The 14,834-nt window shown below is 33.4% G+C and overlaps 1 protein-coding gene across 5 annotated transcripts in view; it reads left to right on the top strand.

The window, feature by feature from the left end:
* The window catches only part of LOC132362145 (cadherin-12-like), a 359,212-nt gene that overhangs the window by 140,583 nt on the left and 203,795 nt on the right, over positions 1-14,834 (top strand). Inside the window, exon 1 of one of the 5 annotated variants that reach the window (XM_059916148.1) lies at positions 5,810-5,868. The exons of the other annotated variants lie outside the window; for them this stretch is intronic. Within the exon in view, the coding sequence (XP_059772131.1) occupies positions 5,866-5,868 (3 nt within the window). The 5' untranslated portion in view covers positions 5,810-5,865. Of the gene's footprint in view, positions 1-5,809; positions 5,869-14,834 lie in introns of those variants that run through there. 5 annotated transcript variants of the gene reach the window in all.

The raw sequence follows: 14,834 nt of genomic DNA, 5'->3' as shown, positions 1-14,834 counted from the left end.
GCATAGAATAGAAATCCAGCTATAACCTCTTCAACAAGTTGAAATTTATTTTTCTTGTGTAAAAGAAGTCCAGAAATAAACATCCTGGGTTTGGTACAGCAACTCCAAGATAACATCAAAAATGGCCTTTTATTTTCCAATGCATCATCTTAAGCTTTCTTTCTTCTCTATCCTCATAAAGTGGCTTCTGTGTGTCTAGTCATTATGTCAGCAAGACGTGGAAAAGATGAAGGGAAATAAAATGGGAGAGATGAAAGAAAATCAGCAAAAAGTACATACCAGATGAGTCCATCCATTTAAAAAAGTTCTCCTAAAAGCTCCAAAAGGTTTCTTCCAGGTTTATCTTATTAGTCAAATGGAATCCCAAGTCTACCTTGTCTCCAAGATATTTTGGGGAGGTGAGCATTTTAATTAGGCATACTGCTAGCCAAGATACAGCTCATTGATAATAGATTCTATTAATATGGAATGATTCTATTAATAAGAAGAAAGAGGAAATGGATATTGGATAGGCTACTAGCAGTGACTGCCATACTCATTATCGACTTTGCAACCAGATCCCAAAAGGCTAACAAAGATAGAGATCGCTAAAAATAGAAGTTCAAGTACTTCAGTGGAATCAAAGGTAGCAGATCTCACTGTCTTTTATGATTTAATGTTCTGTAGTAATTATTTACTGAAAGCTGCAGCAAGTAAAGGTGGGAAATGCAGAGTGTGGAGTGACTTACACCTGCCTTTTTACTCCCTATCTTCTAGCTATGGTTATTCAATATGTCTCGGCAGTGATTTTTTTTAATTTATACGATGCGAGAAATTTTCAAGTGAGCACATTATTTTGCATAGAGTAGAAACAATTGTATGACTTCCCATTTTTTTCAAAATTCATGTAATCAATAATGATTTTTAATGACCGAATAAAATATTCAGGAAAAAGGAAAACTGTTGATGAATTTTCCTTGATTACTTCTTTTTATTTTATTTATCAGTATTACTGATAATGTAAGTAAACAATTGAAAGTGAACAATTCATTGATTTTAAGAACTACTGCAGGCTTTAAGTAGAGTAAATATTCAATAGAGTGTATGTAAATATACTTTTATAGCTGAAGAATATAGTGAAACAAATTGCATATTGACTGTGTTGGTATGTATGGCAAGTAAAACATTTTTGTATTATTCCAGCCATCACTTGAAGATTGAATGCAGTATTCTTTGTTTCTTTTACATGGCAAAGATGTGAGCATCCTTCTGGATGCTGCAATATTATCAGTAACAGCTATCACATTATAATTGGAGAATGAATCAGCAATAATTGTGTCACCTTACATCTGGAAACAATCATGGAGACAGACTGATTCTGAGTTGCTATAGCAGAAATCAAGAGGTTTAGTCCAGCTCATTGCTTTTTGGTCTAGGTTAACCAGGTAAAGTGACCGCCCATGTCTAGTTTTCTAGCTCTCTCTGGGACTTATACATACCCCTTGATCTATTTTGTTTTGCAGAGATAATTTGATCTCAGACAGATCCAAGTCCCAGTATTCCATGTGTCTTTTATAGAGTACACATAGATGTTGGCTTAGCCTATCAAATATGAGCATATAAGCACAGAAGAACATTAGGCATAAGAAGAGGCAGAAGGCAAGAGTTTAACCATGATTAAACCTCAGGAATATTCAGAGCATACTGGCTCCAACAAAACTAGAGGCAAGAATGTAGGCACAAGGGGTTGGAAGGAAATAATAGCTAACCCTTAGGAGTGCTTACTTTTTATACTGTAATAAACTCTTTTCTTTTACTATCTTACCTAATCATCACAACCGCCACTATTATTCCCATCTTACACAAAAGAAATTAACTATTTTGCCCAAGGTCATAGCACCAAACTTAGGCAATTAAGTTCCAAAGTCTGTGCTTTTAAAGGATAGTCTATGTTATATCTACCTAAAAGTAGCAAACAAATAAAACAATTAAATTAAAATGGAGGCCTTCAACTATTGCTGAGGTTACTGCTTTGAGAGAAACACTGATAGATTGACCTATCCACGTTTATGACTGGAAAATTACATAGCAGGTGGGCACCTATAGGCTAGACTAGCGGTTCCAAAGAGATGCCTTTAACTGATACTGTTCACTAATAGTAAAATTTATCACAGACATTATGGAAGACATTTAATGGCTACAGTATTCTTAGAGACACGTTCTGGAAATATATGTTTCTGGCTGCTGCAGTTCTTCTCAGATCAAATCATATTTCTTGTGAAAATAGAGTAGCATTAACTGATGGAGCATAAACCTGAAGGGATAGTTCAATGAGTTCGTATTCTGAAATGAAAAAAAGGAGTCAATTTTATTTGCTCTTAGACTCGGGTTTTGAATCAAATAATATTAGATGCATTGGGAAAGTTAGAAGAGACTGCCTCAAGTTTGCCTTTTAAATGTCCATGCTTCATTTTTAAGACCAGGATAAAAGTATGTGACAAAAAAAAGCATCTAGAAGTTATTGAACAATTTTCTCGTGGTGGAACAATATGTCGACATTAATTGATATTTGAAGAACTGATGAATCTCAGCTAAGAAAACATAGTAAATAAAAGCTAGTTTGTAAAAAAATAAAATAAAAAAGAAAGAAATCAATGACTGCTATTGCTTTAATAAAGGATTCCCTGCAAGTATCCTGCTGCAAAGTGTAAATGGGAGAAGCACTTCAAATCTGAGCACCTTGAAGGGAACTAGAGGACCCTTAAGACCCTTTTTAAGATTGTTTCAGTATTTAATTGACTAGGTGTGGTGCTTCCAACAACGTTTTAGGTGTGTGTTAAATGTAGTGAAAATCAGATTCTTCTTTATATGTGTCATATTTTGAAGGAAGAAATCTTTTAACTTCCCATAAGAGGGAAAAGAACAAGAAAAGGCAGAGGCTATTGGGCTGGGTAATGTACTAAAGGGTGGATTAACTTCTCAGGAGACCAACAGTGGTTCACCGAGGCTATTCATTGCAATGTCACAAGAGAATAGATGGTTCTTATATGTTTAAATTTTCTTTTATGTAAGAAACCATTTTACTACTAGTCTTCTTGAAATGCTGACCCTGGATATATTTTGTAAAGACTTAATATCAATGAAATTTTACTCAGAAAATTGCAAATAATAAGTAAGCTAGTTTTCCTGATATTTTGAAGAAATACTTTAAAAATAATTAATGTATGACTTGATGCTAAAGTTATTAATGACACAAAATTATTAGGTCTTATTTTAAGCAGGAAATAATCTGTGTCCTATGTACTACATAAAATCAACTTGAGATATAATATGCAAGAGAATATTAATGTTGGTACTAATAGTAAAAACTACCCATGATTTATGGGGGATGGTCTAGAATTGCAGTATCATTGGGATGTATGTGTATATATATATATATATACATAAAAATTTTGAAAGCTTAAATTTACTCCAGATTTTCTAAAACAGATACTCTGCAGCTTTGTTCTTCTTTCCTTTACTGACTGTTGTTGCTCTATATCACTAAATGTTTTGTTTTTGTTTTTGCTGTGTATGTAGGTAGTGCTTATTCTAATTAAATGCATAGGTCACTGAGGAGGAAAATTAACAGTTCTATAGGGTACTAAGAAGAAAGTAAGGAGAAGGGAGAATTTATACCTCAATACTGAAGTTCCTTTTTGTCTACTTCACACATAATTCTTGGCTTTATATTATAACCTCAGTCTACCAGATTGAAAGAGTCAAAAACAAGAGCAGTCTTTTTAAAAACATTTTTATGGCAACCTTTCCTGCTAAGGAAGTATATCCACAGCCCTCAAATCACTTCATATCATGTAATAACTTTTAAAACTCTTATCCTAAAATTGAAAACTATATTGCAAGGTGTGAAATTACTGTAGACTTCATGAATATTTTTAAATAACAGGTACATTACTTAATATATAGTCTATTTGCTTTGGAATATATAGATTTATTTGGTTTACCTAGTTGCAGGGAAAAAAGAAACAACTATTAAAAATACATGTATTACTGACATTTTCATAACTGTCATGAGAGAGATTCTTGTCCACATAAAAAAAGAAAATAAAATTTTACTCATTGAACCAATTATACTCAACTATTTCTTGTGTGTAAAAGTGTAGGGAAAAGGAGCTGAGCGTCTTCTTTCTATATGCAGGTGACATAATTCCAGTTATATCATGGCATTTCTAGCTATTTGTCACATAGTGTTCCATGGAGAAATATCATTTTTAGACTTATCCATCATTATTTACTTCAAAAGCGTATAACGTATAGTAGACTATTTATGGGTAAGATAAATTATATTGTAGCTTTAATTTTTCAGGTTTACAGCTCTCACTTGTGACATAGAAGATGAAGAGATTTGACATCCATTTCAAGCATGTAACTATAATTTCATAAAATTTTATGTTCCACAATATATAATGTGAAGTGCAGAAAATACTCACCATTAACTACTTCTTTGTGACCACAAGTTATGGGCCTTTAAAATAGGGTAAAATCTTGGGGGAAAATGTTTTTTGTTGTTGTTGTTGAAAAACTTCCAAAATAGATTAGAGTAAAATTAAAAATAAGAGAGCATGTGCAATATTAGACTAAGTCAGGATACCTGAGTTTTGTTTCCAGCCTCTCAACTGTCGAGCTGCAAAATATGGAACAAATATTTTAATATCCCAAACCTCAGGCGCCTCATTCTCATCACAAAGGAGGAAAAGATTATTAATGATGTCAAAGAAAACAATATCTATAAAATAATTAGTATATTTATATAAATTACTCAAATAGATAACATTAATGTAATTATTAATAATCAAAAGATCCCATTTCCTTTGATTTATATTGTTCTCTACACACATACCCAAGTCTGATAATAAAGCTTATGTCTACTAATTTCACTCCATGTTATTTTTCCTGTGTTGCTAATGGAGCTTGAAATTGATGTAGTCCTTTTGAATTTCAACATAGATCTAGTCTCAGTCCCTGATCATTTTTGTTGGTACTGACTTTTTCTTCATATAAATTCACTAACACATTTATATATGCAATTATAATGAAATACATTTAATGTAATTTATCTTATCTGAAACCATCAGGAAATTAAGGCTCTTTTACTTGTGTGTTAAATTTTATAGGCACATAATATTTTGGTTTATTAAGTATTATTAGGCTGCTTTCATGAGTCATCTGGCCCCAAAATAGTGGCAGATAATTTCACTTGGTGTAATGAAAAAAAACACTGGGCAGAGAGTTGGATAACCCAGATTCTATTCTGATTTCTGTAATTAACTAACTCCATGATATTGAGGAAATCACTTAGCCTTTCTGAATCTCAATTTCCTCAACTGTGAAATGAAGTAATTGAAACAACGTTCTCTAAGGTGCTTTCCAGTTCCAGAGGCCTGATTTTATGTTGTGACAGAGCCATGCATTGAGGCTATTTGTTTTCTTTTCTTTTTAAAGCTATGTCTCCTTTTTCACCAATTGAAATTACACTACATATTGTTGGAATAGCTGATCCCAAGTATTATTTAGTTTAAGAGTTGCCTATGATGAACACAGCTGGGAGACAGCCAGAGTGGTTGGTTTCTCCAGTCAAGAACTTATGCAGTGGTTTGGACTGGTGAGTTCAAGAGTCATGGTAGAAGTAGTTCTAGAACATGAAAGACAAAGCTTAAACCTCAAGTAGAATGCCTTTTTTAAAAATTTGTATGTGAACTGATATCTATATATCTATATCTATATATCTGAGCTGACTGCTCAAAGGCCTTTTTATTCTTCTTTCTATGAACAGGGCCAATAAGTTTCAAGCATCATTAGCAGCAGTGGTGTACGCAAAACCAACAAATGGTACGCCGAGCTCTCAGAGAAGGCGTCAGGATATAAAATGAGTGGCAACTTTGTCATATCCGCAAGCATAGAAGGACCACAGAAGCGAAGGACTCAGTGTTTAAGAAGGCAATGAATTGAGCCTATTTTAAACCAAAATACATCATTATTTGTATTTTTATGTGAACAGAATCAAAACTTGGAATTAAAGAAACATTACGTGCAACACAAAGTGTTTCCTGCCCCACGATGGTGGGGAATCTGCTTGGGCAGCAGCTAAATTGTGGTATCATAAAAGTTCAAGCAGAGAATTGCAGAAGCTTTCTGTGCATTGTTACAAGTTTTCCAGGTGTACGCGTGATTCTGGATCAGGGAAAGGAAGTGGGGAGAAACTGTGACCCTGACCCTGTCTCATTCAACATATTCTGCATAGTGATGTAGCCGCTAAGCTTTCTTTAAAAAAAAATCCCATATTAAAAATAAATGCTTAGAACAGTTGGCTTAGAGAATACTCATAAGAACATGATAAAATTAATGAATCCAAGCATTTGATTAAAGTTTAATTAATGGTCGTTATTTGAATGGCAAGAGGAGCAGAGGCCTTCGCCACTGTGTGAGTGTCTGTACATAATGAGACAGCACGTCTCATCTGACTTCACACAATGATTTACATGGTGACAGCTCTTCTGTCAGTCCTGAGCTCACCACACACCAGATCAACTACCCAGGTTTCCCACATTATAAAGTTAAGATTGGCAGACATTTTACTCTGACCTAATACAAGAAACAGTCACTTTAAACCGTGTAAAGGATGAAGAATTAGCAACAATAAAATCTTTTTCAGTTTTTTTGCTGACTTTGATGTAGAACATCAGATCCTCTACCCATGTTGATCTTTGGGGACTTACTGATGGATTTGCCCCCAGATCTGTGGAATACAGTCAGTATTCAATAAGTGCTTATTGTATGGAAAAAGAAAGTGGGTGGTTCTGTTTTGGGGTCAATTAGACAGGATTTTTTTTTTTAATACCTGGCAAAACCAAATTCAGAGTAGGAGATTTATAGGTTCATTCTACATGGAAAAGTCTGAATGATTCCTGGAATTGACACGATGGTGTCAGAATGACTCCCTCTCTCCTTTCCTTGTTTCTCTCATCTCAGTCTGCCTTTGTATGTAGACTTTGTTTTTTTCTGTTTTCGAGGTGTCTCCATTATGTTGTCCAGTATGTAGAGTGAGATGAGGACTATCTTAATAGTCAAGCAGGGACTTCTTTGACTGGAAAGGCAGATTCTTACTAACATTGACCAGATCTGAGATCTGAGGTCTCTGCCCATAGAATGGCCAAAGGGACAAAATGCAGTACTTAACAACATCACTAGATTCACACAGGGGATTGGTACAGGATCACTTATACAAAGGAAGCAGCAAATGTGTTTACTAGAAATAATAAAGATATTGGTAGGAAAAATTAAACAAGCAAACAAATTCAGTAATGTATTAGAAAATTGGAGCACATAACCAAGAAATCAAAATTATCTCTTTAATTGAAAGTCACGACTTATTTTTTAAAAATAAATAACAATAATATTTGATTTCTGTAATTATCTACATGTGGTTTTCTCTTGCTGCATCACAAATTCCCACAAACTTAGCAGCTTAAGACAACACCTATTTATTAACTCACATTCTGCAGGTAGAAATCTAGCACAGCATGACTGGGTTCTCTGCTCAGGGTCTCACAAGGTTGAAACCAAGGTGTCAGAGGGGTAGAATTTATCTCCTTGCTATTGTAGAACTGAGGTGTCTTCATACTGCTAGCAATGACGTGGGGACTGCCCTCAACTCCCTTCTGTATTAGCAATTTTCAACATGGGTATTTGTTTTCTTCCAAGCCATCTGAAGTATGTGTCTCTGACTTCCTTTTTCTACACCTGGGAAAAAACCCTTCTGCTTTCAAAGATCGCATGTGATTAGATCAGGCTCACCAAACATAAAGTAACCTTAAGGGTTAAATCCGTAGTCTTCCCAGTGCCGGGAATTTTACAGGGAATGTACACCAAGGGGAGAGAAATCTTAGGCAATATAGTAGAATCCTGCCTATCACACCATATATGTTGGAGTTCAATCATAATTTAGAATTAAGGCTTGATTTGGATTCAGTTCTGTATTATTTATGATCTAAAATAATACAGTGAAGTATGATCAGACCCTGCTTGATCTTAGAATTTCTGCCTATAACTTACCTTAATCAGCAATCAATGATATATGAAGAGAAAAATATTGTAACAAGCAATGAAAGGAGATCAGTAAAATACATTTTTTTAATTTTGGAAATAATGCAAATATACAGTCTATGGTATTCATATGTCAGTTTCAGGAACATGTGCTACAAACACACATACATACATGATTCCATGGATTCTATGAATTATTAGGAAATTTTAATCACAAAGCAACTCAGTTTCTTTTGAAAAGTAATCAAACTTTGAGAAATTTATTCATTTAAGGCCTCAATCAATATCAAATTAAACATCTGCCCTTATAATCCTGAATTCTTTGTTTAAAAAAAATTTGACCTGTAAAAATGCAATAGCCTGAAAACAGTTTATTTCACTCAGGCATCCAATACTATGTATCTGCTAAAAAGCAGTCAAAATTGAGGTTCTAATATCTGTGAAATCTGTGCTCATTTTTCTTTTTTTTTATTCTTTCCTTTTTCCTTTTAAAGTTGAAGTCAAATTGGACCTATTATCTCTTTGGTGGTTTCTAGGGAATCCTATTAGCCCTAGTGGGAAGTGAATCCTGAGAATGATTCTTTCCTTAATGTGTTTATAATGAGAGCTTTAAAAAAAAACAAAGCTAACCTATACTTAGAAACAAGAGGTAACCTACTGCATTTCTTACACAGAATAGTAACTCTATTTCTCTTTAACAAATTGAAATTTAACATTAAGGTTACTCATTTTTATACTTTTGGCAAAAAATAATATTTAAAGTATAAATTCTCATGCAGATAAGATAATATTTATGGCACTGTTATAGGATATAAGACTGAGAGAAATGAATTCTTAACAGTAAATTTGACATAAAGCTTAACTCATGATACAAAGAAAGCAAGCTGTTTAAGTAATTGGATTTTTTTTTTTTTGTATTGGTGATATTATACTTTCAAAATCCACTTAAAGTAGTTACTGTAAAGTGAGGAAAGGAAATAAAAGACTTCAATGAGATGGCTTTGTGCTTTAACACATAAAGCAACCCCCACAGTAATGCATGTTACAGAAAATGGGTCACCTTCAAACCACCCTTGAAAAAAAGCAGATAATATAATTTCAGATTGTGTTCTTAGAGTATTGTTTTAGAGTATGTACATCTACTTGACCTTTATTCATTTCGGAGAAATGTGCATGTGTGAGCACATGAAAACATGTATAAATACCATCTCTTTCTCTCTCTTTTTTTCTCTCACATACAACATGTACACATGTCTAAACATCCTCACACACATTCACATGTCTATTTGTGTGGTTATTAGTAAATTGTGACAAAGAAACCACACGCGTTAATGACTATTTCTCTAATTAAATAGTTACTCCATTTCGTCTTTAACATAATGGATTTTTATATGTTTCAAAGCAAATTATAGTATAACCATGGGCAGAAACTCAGGAAAATAATTTTCATTGAAGAATTTCACTGATATAAAAGTTAACTATATTCTCTTCAACATAAATATTTTTCACAATTTTCTAGTTGACTTAATTGTTTCAAATCTATAATTGACACAGCATATTATTTATATGATTTCTAACTATAAATGTAATACCACTTTGTACTTTAATAAAACACAAATATAGCATTTTTTAAATTATACAGCATATGCTTATAAACATTTTCTTTAGAAAATTAGGATTTGAGAGGCAGAAAACTATAAAAAGAAACAGTGTTTCCAATGGATATCTTTGTTGTTATGACACATAGTGTTCCCTACTGGACTCTGGACTCCTGTGTCCTTAAGAACAAATACTACGTGATGTTCTCTAGAGCCTAGTGCAATCACTAGTGGGCAGTCCAAAGCATTTTTGAATGAAGCCAATCTCAGGAATGCATCCATAATAATGCAATTGGGTTTTGTTCCAACTGATGTCACAAAATACTTGGGTAGCTAGCATCTGTGGCTAAGCTAATTATCTGACCAAAGATGATTCAATGTGTGTTTGTGTGTGTGTGTGTGTGTGTGTGTGTGTGTTTCCTCTCAAGAGAGACCCAGTTTTGAAAGTTAAGGAAAATGGTATTATACTTACCAAATTAAAAGAAAGTTCCTTTGGTTTTAAGTGCTAGTCGCATGGGATTAGACTACCTGATTGGAATCTCAGCTTTGTTTCTTTCTATGTGTGTGTCCCGAGCCAACTTGGCCTCTCTGTGCCTCAATTTCTATATCTACCAGATGGGGATGATAATAGTAGGGTTGTACTCATACGGTTGTTTTGAGTATTAGAGTGTATAAAGTATATAAAGCCATTAGAAAATTGTCTAGCCAAAAGTAGAAGCTTGATAGGGTTTCCTAACATTATTTTGTATCCGATTAGTTTTCTTGCACCTATTTACATACATTAATATAAGTGAAGTGGAAACAAATATTGCTATCCTGGGCTTGTTTGGATGTAAATAGAGATAAATGAAGGGAAATGGACATTATGAAGTTAAATTCTCTACTATATCCTCCATATTTTATGATACAAATATTAGAATCCACATTTTACATATGAGGATTCTGAAGTCCAAAGAAATTTGTTAACTTACATAGTAACATCCAGGTAAGAACGAATGGGTTTGGGACTCTCACCCCAAATTTTGATGCTCATAATCATGGATTTTAGATCAATCCATGTTTTATATTAGAGTTAAGATTTGGGTCTGTCTGCTTTATTAGAGTTATTAGATGCATGTACTAAGAAGTTAGGATAGAACATATAGCTTTTGGAAATTACATTTTACATGTTGAACTATTAGAATTTAGTTTAAAAATTTTATCTATCAGATTTATAATAGTAGCGTATCATTTTTTTTGAGAATTAAGTAAAGCTTATAACATGTGTGACACAGTGCCTAATATTCAGTAAGGGCTAATAATAAAAGTAATAACATAGATACAAAATAGTAATAACTTAATAAATGATATCTAGCTATAATACTGTACTATGATTATTAATAAACCATGATTATTGGCATTATTTTTTGTATACTTTTGGCATTTCTTTTAAATCTAGAATAAATCATACAAACCTATCTAGTATTCTGAAAAGTAACAACATTTGAAATCGTACATAAAATTCACTTTTATTCCACATAGATATTCTGTTACTGACAATTTGATGACTAGTTTATTGTCTGGAAATGTTTTTTTTACCTAAAACCTGGCTTTGTGAAAAATGTTTTACAGCTTTGGAAATGTAGGAAAGAAATTATTTTAACCTTCTTCTCCATATTTTTCCTCCCAAATCCAGGGCCCATGCCAATGACCTCTTAAACTTTTACAGAAGTACCTATTAATATAATGTGACACTCTCAAATGATATAATATAATCTGGTCAAGGTAAAGTCATAAAATATGACAATCTAAAAAAATAGTTAGGATGCCCCTCACATGTAACCACACATGCAATCTTCAAGGAGAAAAAGAAAGATGAAAGAGAACATCGGGTGAATAGTATATATTTTTCTTTAATGGGATGTATAATATATCCAAGCATATCAGCTTTTGTTGCTCCCAAGCATTGCAAATAGTCTTTGTTCTTCTTTGCTCTTCTTTGGCTTACCTTGGCGGAGGTGTGGGCCCTTTTGAAATGAATTTCTACTCTCTTAAATGGAAGGTGAAATATTTCCAGATGATAAATAGCTTTGGGTCTGTAACCCAGGCAGGGGAGTTCTCAACTAACATTGGGCTGTTAAAGGTAATTTCCAGCCTTGTAAAGTGATATTCCTTTTGCTCAAATGACAACAATCAAGCTAGGAAGAACAAATGAGTCCCTTCAGGGAGCAGAATGGAATAGAATGTCAAATATTCTTGGGCATTCAGTGGCTTCCAAAAGAGAGAAATTTTGCATTATGGCATTACACAGGCAGAGTTATAGATCATCTTTGTATCTGGTCTTCTTTCATAAATAAACAGTGCCTTAAACATAATCTAATCACTTTGTAGCTGATACAATGGCCACTGTGAGGTTCCTGAGAACTAAGCAACTGCAAAGAAGACACACTAAGTATTTTATGTTCACCAAAGACAATGTAGCAAAAGTAGTTTGTTTTGTATATAATAAAATTATTTTGTCGAAAGAAATTCACATAAAATTTTCTCATACTCATTTTGGCCCATTTATCTGAATGAATCCTGTATATAAGTAAAAGTTATAATATTACTTCCTATTTCATGCACTAACTGCTGAACCATAGTACTAAATCATTCTACAGCCTTCATAATCATAGATTTTAAAATTGGAAATAAGTATTACTATTTACATGCTGTTATTACACCAACATTTACTGAGGCGTGTCCTGTACTGGGAAGCTTTCCCCTAGACTGAATGTATTTATGGAGATGGCTGGTGGAAGATGTCTGTAATTTGTATTACAAGGATCTCAGTATTAAGTAGGGCATACTGTTATGGCACCACATTGGCTCTTACATACTTAAAAGCTGAAGAGATATTCTAAGATAGAATAGTAAAGATTTAAAAACACATCGGGAAGTTTCGTGTTCTAGCAGACATTCAGAACGGGGCCTAGTTTCCTGAGAAAGATAATGATGAGAAAATAATTAATATAAATAGGCATGATTCTTTTAAACTTAAAGAAAACAAAGACACAAAATCCAAATGCAATGATTGAAACTTTCTTGGATATATGTTCAAAAAAAATAAAGAACTAAAAAAAAGTATTTGGAGAGACAAGAGGAGAAAATTGAATATGGCTGGTTATTAGGTGATGATGGGCATAATGCTAACGGGGTGGTGTGGCGGGCATCAGACAGTTTAGCCCATTTCTATAAACTGATAAGTGCGTGAAGGATTGGTGACTGGTCAAGTAAGTTCAAAGCTACTTACAAGCATTTATATTGAGAGGGCTCTGACTAAGGAGGGACAATTCTGAAAAAGACTCAGAAATGCCAATGATCAAGAGAAAAGGAGAAAGACATGCAGGGTAAAACATAGAGATTAACTGATAGTCTGTATACAGAATTCCTTCCACCTACATGATAATGCATGGAATCCAAACATAAATGAGCAGAATGTAAACAATAAAGAAATTTTGAAAAAAAGAAGTTCTTCTGTAGAGAATCTGGAAATAATTAGGGCAATGATGGAACTCCATTGTGGTTAGAATGTCCCCAACCAAATATCTGAAATTAAAAGGAATGGTTGATTCTCTTTCCATTCAACCTAGGGCAAAACTGTAATCAATAAATTCAACCCACAAGTTCAAAACTCCATCCTTAAATATGAACAGACAAATGAGAGTCTTCACACACACACACACACACACACACACACACACACACACACAAATTAGAATCCTCAAAAAGATTCAAGAATTCCCCGTGTCCACAAAATAAGAGCACAATTCTATTGAAAGGGGACATTCATAGTAAAGGAAAAAAATCTTGGAAATTAATATGCCTGTCATATGTGTGTGTGCACACATGGATATGTGTATTGACTTTGAAAATGCTGAAAATAATCAATAAATAATTTTAAGATAACTTAATTTTTTCACAAAATAGGTCAAAAGATATAGAAATGAATGACTGTAGAAAAAGTGTATTATTTACAGAAGGTCCATGAGATCTAACATTGAACATATGAATTCCAGAAAGACAATGGGAAACATGGAGGATAGAACATAATCATGGAAATAATCATAAAAGGAAATTTCCTTCAGTGCTGAAGGAAAATAGTTTTTGAATCGAAGGAACTTACTAAGTGCCTGACCCAAAGAAAGAAACACAAACACATATCAACTCACATCTGGAGACAATGTTCAAAACACAAGCACACATAAACAGACACTTGGAGACAGTGTTCTAAATAATTAGAATACCAAAATAAAAATAAGATTGTAATTTTAGAGTAAAATAAAATGGGGAGAAAAAAGAGGCTTCTTACTTGCAATGGAAATATAATCAGACGGACATCAGTTTTACCATTGGTTTCTAGAAGAATATAGATACATGCCTTTAAACGTGTGAAGGGAAAATTATTTCCAATCTAGAACTATATGCCCAGACAATAATTAAGTATATGTGTAGGTAAAGAAATAAAGCCTGAAATAAAGGCATTTCTAACATCCAAAGACTAAAGAAACTTACCTCTCACAGACACATTCTCAAGAAGTTATAGGAGATTGGCGGCAACAAACAAAGTAGTCAACTAATATAGAAGAAAATATAAAATCCAAGAAATAGTGTTTCAAACCAGGAGATTAATAAAGAAAAATTCCAGGTTGAAAATCGTGCAAATGCTCTAGTTTGGAGTAGGAAGAAAGAGGAGTCCCTGAACAACGTATGTTTTGAAAAGGAGATTTGATGTTGGCCCTGAGAAATGAGGTGAGCTTAAAGATATGAGAAAAGCAAATAATACAAACAAAAAGATATCTCAAAAAACTCCATATGCAAAATGAAAATATTGAAATCATATAGGCACTGTATGTTATTTGGCTATGGAACAAAAATATGTACATTATTATAATTATCAAACGAGTTTGTGTTTTGTTTAGCTTTATTTTATGTTTTAGCAGCAACTGATGGAGAGGGCTTTGAAGGCTTATGTATTAATCAGGGTCCTCCAGAGAAATAGTCAATAGGATATATATTTATTTATTATCAAGAATTGGCTTGTACAATTACGGAGGCTGACAAATCCCAGGATTTGCAGTCAGCAAGTTGGAAACCCCGGAGAACACATGGTATATTTCTATTGCAAAGACCGAC

Source organism: Balaenoptera ricei, chromosome 3 (genome assembly GCF_028023285.1).
Source record: "Balaenoptera ricei isolate mBalRic1 chromosome 3, mBalRic1.hap2, whole genome shotgun sequence".
NCBI lineage: Eukaryota > Metazoa > Chordata > Mammalia > Artiodactyla > Balaenopteridae > Balaenoptera > Balaenoptera ricei.
The sequence above is the reverse complement of the archived record's forward strand: the minus strand, read 5'-3'. Positions and strand labels throughout refer to the sequence as shown.